Source organism: Coregonus lavaretus, assembly GCF_964263955.1.
Source record: "Coregonus lavaretus genome assembly, chromosome: 27".
In the NCBI taxonomy this organism is placed as follows: domain Eukaryota; kingdom Metazoa; phylum Chordata; class Actinopteri; order Salmoniformes; family Salmonidae; genus Coregonus; species Coregonus lavaretus.
Window position 1 is genome coordinate 25,697,635 of NC_140014.1, and position 9,555 is coordinate 25,707,189.

General features: G+C 41.8%; 1 protein-coding gene across 1 annotated transcript; it reads right to left on the reverse strand.

The window, feature by feature from the left end:
- Window positions 1-682: 682 nt before the first annotated feature.
- Window positions 683-5,361, reverse strand: LOC311103105 (tumor necrosis factor alpha-induced protein 2-like). Its single transcript, XM_084144642.1, has 12 exons — window positions 5,329-5,361; window positions 4,638-4,850; window positions 3,725-4,379; window positions 3,515-3,626; window positions 3,196-3,318; window positions 2,935-3,029; window positions 2,705-2,800; window positions 2,479-2,605; window positions 2,153-2,278; window positions 1,892-2,047; window positions 1,318-1,439; window positions 683-1,081 (listed from the first exon to the last, which is right to left on the reverse strand). The coding sequence occupies exons 2-12, from the start codon at window positions 4,846-4,848 to the stop codon at window positions 943-945; spliced, it is 1,962 nt and encodes a 653-aa protein (XP_084000768.1). The 5' UTR covers window positions 4,849-4,850; window positions 5,329-5,361; the 3' UTR covers window positions 683-942.
- Between the last annotated feature and the right edge of the window lie 4,194 nt (window positions 5,362-9,555).

Below are 9,555 nucleotides of genomic sequence, written 5' to 3' on the forward strand. Positions count from 1 at the left end.
TAATTCTGTACATGCTTCCTCAATAATATCCCAGAGGAGAATATCATCAAGGTCTGGTGTTTCCCCTTAAATCCTTATCACAACATATTATCAAAACACTGACAGTCTTCCAGGGGAGTTAGAGACATTAACCTGGAAGAACTGGCAGCCTGTCCTGTTAATGCTGTTTCCTTCCTCTTTCCAATGTAATAGACAGCTTACTGGTAAAGTCAGCATTTACCTAGAACTGATACACAAAACAAATCACGATCGGATAGACAGGTACTTAGTGTGTATACTTCCCCTTGTCGTTGACAAAATTGTAACAATGACTTAGAATCGTTGACTAACCAATTTGAGGGAAATCCTTGAGTAAGGCCGGAAACACTCAATAAACTCGTACTTCTCGAATCCATGAAGAAGAAATGACGGACAACTACACAGAGGTGCCTTACAGACATGATGCATAGTCCTTTTTGTAACATAAATAATTCAACATGCAAAATACAACATACAAATCTATAAGAAGCTATAAGAACACATTATTCTCATGGAGGAAAAAACTGCAATAACCTAAAATAACTGTATTATACAATATAACAAATGTCTACTTTTCACAGCACCCTCAAAAGCTCATAAGGTACAGCAATGTGAAATAAGTCCCTTTAAGAATGCCCATATACAACAAAAGACAGGCTATTTTGCAACAATCTCATACATTACAGTAGAATGGCTTATCATTGGATGGTTAACACTGCAGACTTGACTCATTAAGAGTGTTCAACAATCATTTGGCCTGTACTTTGGTCATCACTTGTTATCACAGACACAAAGTCACCTACAATTTATCTTCTTAAAATATGATTTTAAACCTCTAACCTTAACCTTAACCACACTGCTAACCTTATGCCTAACCCTAACCTTAAATTAAGACCAAAAAGCTAGTGGTAACTAGTGGAAACCCTATACCTTGGAGAAAAAGGATGGGCCACCCTGGGAGCTGGTGGTGTCCTGGATGTCCAGGAGGGTCTTCTTCACCCTCTTCACAGCCGAGGCAGAAAGGTTGGACTTGAGGCTAAGCAGGGCGGTCACCTGGACGTCACTGTGGGTCAAAGGGGAAAAGGTTGAGCTCATCGGTTGTTCAATGCAAACACAGAATCATCTGCAGTGTGTTATTGGCCTTGTGCAATGAACTTCAACTGAATTTAGCATTATAACCTGAATTATTTCTGAATCAATATAAGCCATCACTACATAGTATGCAAAGGAGATACAAAATCACATAGCTACAGTATTATGTAATAACAGTTATGTGAGTAAGAAGTATGAAAGTTCAACCTGAGGTCAGGGTAAGCTTGACTCAGAGTCACTATCTCCAGCTGTATGGAGGAAATGTCTTGGAGTTTCAGCACTTCAGCAATCCTGGGCAGAATGTCACTCAGCCACTCCTCCTTGGAACCCTGTGAAAACAGTCACAATGTTATCTCCAGTGTGTGAGTGTGTGTGTGGACGTGTTTAACTATTCTTGAGGGGACCACAAGTCCCCACAAGAATTGTAAACAAACAAACATTTGACCAACTGGGGACATTTTGTTAGTCCCCACGAGGTCAAATGCTATTTCTAGGGGGTTTAGGGTTAAGGTTAGAATGAATGTTAGGGTTAGAATTACGTTAAGGGTTAGGGTTAGGAGCTAGGGTTAGTTTTAGGGTTAGGAGCTAGGGTTAGGGTTAAGGCTAGGTTTTTGGGTTAAGGTTAGGGTTAGGGTTAGGGTTATGGTTTGGGTTAGGGTAAGAGTACGGGTTAGTTTTAGGGTTAGGGGTTAGGGAAAATAGGATTTTGAATGGGACTGAATTGTGTGTCCCCACAAGGTTAGCTGTACAAGACTGTGTGTATGTGTGTGTGTATTCTCACCGCTTCAGTGAACAGTTTGTTTAGTCTCTGGCCATCCTCACACACAGACCTGGCCGCCTGCTCCTGTATCTCTTTGTCTCTCAGCTTGATCTTCCTCTTCAGTAGCCTCCTCACGTACTCCACTGTCACCTCCAAGTGCAGCTGGCCCAGCAGCTCCTGCATAACCATCCAACCATTCAATCAATCAATCAATCAACTTCTCAATCTATCAATCAATCAATCAGCCATTCCATCTCTCAATCGATCTGTCAATCAATTTACCTGATGGCAGGAGTCATTCAAGCCCCTAAGGTCCTGGGTGTGTTTGTTAATTCCTTCAAACAGCTTCTCACACACCTGTGTCTTCTTCTCCAACCATATGGGCGTTCCCAGACTGCTGTACTGAGACTGTGTGTGTGTTTGTGTGTTTGAGTGTGTGTTTGTTTATGTGTGTGTGTGTAGAGAGGAGGAGGCAGATAGACAACAGATCAATATCAAGACCAATGACAGGCTAGTAGGTACATTCCACTTTATATTACTTCCTTTGCTCAGATGCAAAGTCAAACTTTTCACAAAGTTTGGATATGAGTTGTGTAAGTCAGCAATACCTTGAGGTCCTTGTGTATGGGGCTTTTTAAAGATGTGTAGCCACAGTTTTTCATATCAGCTACTATGGACAGACAGCATTCCTTTACATCCACTGGGAAGATATCTGTTTTCTTCACAATATAGTCCCTGTGTGGAATCATACCCATCAAATTAGATGACTAGATTATGTCATGGTGGTCCTATCAATTTGGACATCACATCACATCAAGAGAAAATAAAACATACCTAAATTGTTCAACACAGGAAAGATTGGCCATTATCACAGTTCTGCTGTTTCTGTTGTTGCTTCCTTTGAGAACTTTCTCCTGGAATTTCTTGTAGCTGCAAGTGTGTAATTTGGTACATTAGTAATAGATCATCTTGATTTTATAGTATTTGGAGTAGAATACAACACAATGCATTGTTCCTTCATGATTCATAACATGCAATTCTGTCCTGCAAAAAGTTTATATTACCTATTCAAGAAGTCCTTCAACAGGCACGCAATCATCTGGACTTTGGACGTGTCTCCCAAAACTGTCTCTACTGATTCGAATGCAGCATTAATAAACTAAAGGGACAGAGAAATAGAAAATTAGGTGGTTAAAGATGGACAGTTAGTGACCTTTCCATTTGAAATTAATCTCTGTTGAAATAAACAACGTAATTTGTGACTAACTGAATAGTAAGAGCGATAAAGGCATGAGGGTGCCAAATATTTCCTATATGATGTCTACCTGAATGACATCGATGGCCAAGGGGCTAAAGTAACAGTTGTCTCTGAGCTCAGGCACAGATCCCTCCCTCCAGGCTTGCTCCTCCACATTCAGCACTTTGTTGATCAATGTCTGCACCTCTGTCTGAAAATAGGGCATAAACGAAACAATGCATCATCTAACAAGGGATATATTTATCTTTGGGCTAATTACTGTAAACCTAACTTTTTTATGATCCACAATCAATCATTCACATCTAGGCGGGTAAATCTAATATTTTTCTGGGTCAGAAAGCTGTGGTCCAATTTGCAGGACACATTTTTATTTAAATCATATTTACCTCTTGAAGAGTAAGATATTGATTCTCCAGTGGTGTTGTTAACTCTTCAGTCAACAGCTTTCCCAAAGCTTCAGGGTTAATCGCCTTGGTCAGTTCCAGATTTTGTAGAATCCTAAGACAAAAACCAGGAGTCACTATGTTAGTCAGTCACATCTCCTAACATCCTTATATAGTATTTGAATAACCAAACACAAACAAGACATCACTCACCCTGGGTAGGCAACATTCACCCAATGCAGGAGGTAAGAGCAGTCAACCATGCCCAGCCCATACTCCGCAATCTTTCTCATCCCTGCACTGAAGGCTTGGTGGTAAATCTTTCCATAGAGGTTGCAGATATCCATGTCCTCTGGGTAACAGCCCTTCACATCCTTCACCACCCTCAGCAGGTCCTCCTGCAGGCATCTGCCCTTCCCACAGATGTCCCTCTGCAGGGAGGAGCGTAGCTTGCTGCTCTCTTCAGGGGGCAATTTGGCATGGTCCATACGCTCCTCCACCAGCCTCTGGAGGACAGTGTCATGGTGATGTCTACACTCACTGGGTCTCCAGGTAGGCTGTTTACCATCCTGCTTCAGCCATCGCCTATCCTGCTCCTCCTCCTGTAGGATAGCCTTCACTGCAGACTTCAGAGCCTCCAGACTGTCTTCGTCCGGACTGAGAGAACTCTTCACAGCTAGGTCTATGTGGCTGAGGAGGGCTTTGCGATCTCTGGTGAGCTGCTCTTTCTCCTCATTCTCCCTCTCTGTGGTCGGCTGAACTACTTCTTCTGAGATCCGTCCATATAGACGCTCCTCTCTGTCAATCAGCTGTTGGCCAGCAGCAGACAGGCGATTTCTCTTAAGGTTCTGCTCAAAAGTCAACACCTCTGAGGGAAAAGACAACAAAAACAGTGTAGTGTTTACAGTGTCTAAACTATCTGCCATAAAACATGTACATACGAATGTATGATGTGTGTTAGAACCAACTACAGATGTGATATAAACAAATAAACAGTCATGAGAAAAAATTTTAAATTCCATATCAGGGATTTTTATGATAACCTTTGACAAGAAAATAATGATTTTAAAAAAAGAGATGCAATGGCAGATAGAGAAGGTGAGAACTCATTGCAAGTTTTACTCACCCTCGAGGGGGGCGGCCATAAGACTGGATGTGTTGGGTACATCTGGAGCAGAGATGTTGGTGTTACTCTTGGAGTTCCGTTTTAGGATGGAGGGCAGTGTAAAATGTTTAAACTTTCTTCCAGTTGATGTTGTCTTTCCACTGTGTTCCACTGGAGATTCTGGCTTAGTGGATCCTGTTCCTGCAGGTTTCCTGGTTTGCAGGGTCCTCATTGCTACAGAGAGACAGTCAGAGACAGATGGACATTACTTCATTTGCATCAGAGATGGCATGCCAATAGGGGTGTTTAACAGATATGCTACACGCGAGTCAGATACAATGTGTTATAAACTGATGGCGTTCAATCTGCTACATTATTAAATATTGTAGCGACATTCACCCAACACCTAGCGACCTCAGCAAGAGGTTTGGGCATTTTAGCATAACGGTTAATGTATTGGCTTGACTATCGCTGGACCAGGGTTCGAATCTCAGTCTGAGCCACCCCCCGGATTCGCTACAATATTTAACAATTTAAAGGCGTTTTTATCTCGCATTATCTCTGTCTACCCTAAACAAACATTGGGTAAAAGGTTAGACATACAGTCTGCATATATATAATTGCTAAGTATATTTTGTTAATGAAAACATTTGACATCATAAGTAAACTTTCAGTATGTAGAGGCAAAAGAAAACATGCAGTATAGACCTACCTGCTAAAGCCAGAAATAAAAATAAGTGTGAACAGAAAGGAATAGATCTACTCTCCCGACAGGACTGGTCATTTTTGAATAGAGTAAAAGCACTTCCATTTATAGGCTACAGCAGGCTAGGATGGGCTCGCATGGCAGGTCTCATAGACTAGACGTAACATAGTAAACGTAAATCCGGGTCTCATAGACTAGACGTAACATAGTAAACGTAAATCCGGGATACTCAAATTAGTATGATATGTTATGTTTGGTATGGTTACATAAAACCACGGCCGGCCCGCTCATTAGGCAGGATTAGGAGGCCGCCTATGGTTGCAGATTGACGAGGGCAGCATTTTCTGAGTTAAACTGACCAAGACAGGTGTGGTCCTCTGTAGCTCAGCTGGTAGAGCACGGCGCTTGTAACACCAGGGTAGTGGGTTCGATCCCCGGGACCACCCATACACAAAAATGTATGCACGCATCACTGTAAGTCGCTTTGGATAAAAGCGTCTGCTAAATGGCTTATTATTATTAAGACGCAACAGCAACACATAAAACCTCACATAATTCTGCCCAAAAACAATGATAGTTTCTCTCAACCAGTGGCATATGGGTTTTTTAGGTGAGTGCTGATGCCTCCCTGTGATAAGTGGCCACTTTGTCAGGGCAGGGGGGAAACATATTTTGCTTGTCCATTCCCAGCGTGCCTCTCCAGGGTGCTGTTGGAGAGTGTGAAAGCTAAAATACCACCTCTGCAAGATTAACAACTCAACTTGACCCTGCCTACCCAATAGCGGTCAGTTATTCCCTGCCATTAATCCCCCAGGTCTGATAGATGCCGCTCTGCTTTACCACTGAGCTAGTTTACAGCTAGGAACTGTTCCTCAAACTCAACAGTAAGGGCCTTATAGTAAAGTGGGCTATCCTCAGAGCCTAGTGCCTATGCTGCCTTGCTATCGTTCCACCTGGTGCCTTCTCAGGATGGTTAGGAACACAGATAGGTTATTATAGTGTGCTACTTCCACCGTAGCACACTATTTCCTGGATTGATTTAGCTCAGAATCCCGCCTCTTACGACGCTGACCAATGCACTCAGTACCTATAGTTCGGTCTCAGGTTATTTTATCCCAGCAACTCGGGTTCACAATGGACAAATTAACCAGATGCTAAAAATCCTCAATCAATCAAGTCTATCTCAGAAACCTAGAGTAAAACGACATGCCCTTGTATGGCTCTTTGACAGGGTTTCAGAACAATAAAGCAAGTTTATTCAAAATTCCAGAAACAGGCATAAAAAGTCCCTGTTCAATCAATCAATCAGTCATTATCACAAATCAATAATCACACAAGCAATTGTGATAAGCAAAAATTAACCATGGATTAGATACCTTCATCACCTTTATATAAACCCCTATTAGGCTGCCAATGCAATTTTTTGTATCTATTACAATTTTATGAGAAGCACAGCATTTAATAACAAGAAAAACATTTTCTTACCTTCTACAACTATAAAGAGTTTTTGTCGCCCCCCTCAGGATGATCAGTCCCTCAGTCGGTGTCTAAAAACTCTAACAGCTCCTTTAAAACTTATATCAATAAGGTAAGCTTAAGGATTTATTGTAGAACTTTACTTTAACACTTTAAGAATAAAAACGAAACATATCTTAAGCTAAAAAGTTACAGCAAAATCTTTCTTCAGCAGACAACAGGTTCTTCTAGCAAGCCCAAAGAGACTCTTCTCCACTAAAAATTCCTGCCTTTTTAAATATCTTAATCCTTATTCTAATGACGCATGTATTAGTTAACACCTGCTATCCTAATAACCTATCTGTGTTCCTAACCCCGCCCCTAACAACACTTATATTCTCGCTGACTCTTCTGCAAATCTTACACCTGCATCTGCAAACTCTCAAAGGGGCTTTTTTCAGCAACCCACTAACCCCCACTTTTTCCTCATCCTTTCTAAAACCACAGGCTCCTCCCCTCCCCAGGCTCAATCAAGCCATGATTTAATTAACTTATTTTCACCTAAGTTGGATGCTGCCCCCAATACCAAATGATACGAGCCTCACATCCACATGATTGGGTGACATGTCTGGTGAGTATGCAGGCCATGGATGAACTGGGACATTTTCAGCTTGCAGGAATTGTGTACAGATCCTTGCGACATGGGGCCATGCATGATCATGCTGAAACATGAGTTGATGGCGGCAGATGAAGGACACGACAATGGGCCTCAGGATCTCATCATGGTATCTCTATTCATTCAAATTGCCATTGATAAAATGCAATTGTGTTCGATGTCCGTAGCTTATGCCTGCCCATACCATAAACCCGCTGCCACCATGGGGCACTCTGTTCACAATGTTTACATCAGCAAACCGCTTGCCCACACAACGCCATACACGCTGTCTGCCATCTGCCCAGTACAGTTGAAACCGGGATTCATCCGTGAAGAGCACACTTCTCCAGTGTGCCAGTGGCCATCGAAGGTGAGCATTTGCCCACTGACGTCAGTTACGACGCCGAACTGCAGTCAGGTCAAGAGCCTGGTGAGGACGACGAGCACGCAGATGAGCTTTCCTGAGACAGTTTCTGACAGTTTGTGCAGAAATTCTTTGGTTGTGCAAACCCACAGTTTCATCAGCTGTCCAGGTGTCTGGTCTTAGACGATCCCGCAGGTGAAGATGCCAGATGTGGAGGTCCTGGGCTGGTGTGGTTACACGTGGTTTGCGGTTGTGAGGCCGGTTGGACATACTGCCAAATTCTCTAACACGACATTGGTAGAGAAATGAACATTAAATTATCTGGCAACAGCCCTGGTGGACATTCCTGCAGTAGCATGCCAATAGTACGCTCCCTTAAAACTTGAGACATCCGTGGCATTGTGTTGTGTGACAAAACTGCACATTGTAGAGAGGCCTTTTATTGTCCCCAGCACAAGGTGCACCTGTGTGATGATCACGCTGTTTAATCAGCTTCTTGATATGCTACATCTGTCAGGTGGATGGATTATTTTGGCAAAGGAGAAATGCTCACTAACAGGGATGTAAACAAATTTGTGCACAGAATTTGAGAGAAATAAGGTCTTTGTGCGTAAGGAACATTTCTGCCATCTTTTATTCAGCTCATGAAAAATGGAACCCACACTTTAAATGTTGGGTTTATATTTTTGTTCAGTGTAGTTTGGGTAAAATGGTTTCAAGATGTTTGGCTAGAACCTTGGCATACAATTTCATGTCACCGGGTGATGCTTTCTTTATTAATTTGAGATTTAATTCATTAAAATAAGTATTTCTAACTAATATTTTTATTTGTTATCAACAAATATGTTTGAGGTGACGCTCATATAGAAATTATGAATGGGTATTTTCCAAATGCTGCTAAATGTACATTTGTTACTTTTTACAAATTCGTAAAATATTGTAGGAATTGTAATTCATAACATAGCATACGAAATGGATGATGGACATCCGCAAATTAATACATACTATACAAAACCTAACATAACATGTCATACTACTGTACTCCTGAGTGGCGCAGTGGTCTAAGGCACTGCATCGCAGTGCTAACTGTGCCACTAGAGATCCTGGTTTGAATCCAGGCTCTGTCGCAGCCGGCCGCGACCGGGAGACTCATGGGCGGTGCACAATTGGCCCAGGGTAGGGGAGGGAATGGCCGGCAGGGATGTAGCTCAGTTGATAGAGCATGGTGTTTGCAATGCCAGGGTTGTGGGTTTGATTCCCACGGGGGGCCAGTATAAAAAACAAAACAAAGAAATGTATTCACTAACTGTAAGTTGCTCTGGATAAGAGCGTCTGCTAAATATGTGTAAATGTAAAAAATACTAAATGGAGTGTCTCAGATTTACATACAGAATACGAAAATGCTCTGAAGAAACACATCATATGTTTAGCAAATTCGTAACATATTGTACGAATTGTAATTTGTTACATATTATACAAAATGGATGATGGACATCCACAAATATAATACGAAACATAACATATCATACTAAAAGAAGTGTTTCAGATTTACGTACAGAATAATACCAAATGCTCTGAGACCACGTTGCAACCGTCAGTGAAATGGCGTCCTATGAGGTCTAGCGCGAGAACGCGCTCTTTGAAAGCTTAGTTGTTTGATTTATTTTCTGTTATGTAATGTCATTGAGTTCTAGACTTGAGAAAATTAAGAAATTATCATGACCTGCTTCGTCCCTCAACCTCTTTAATAACTTCATTC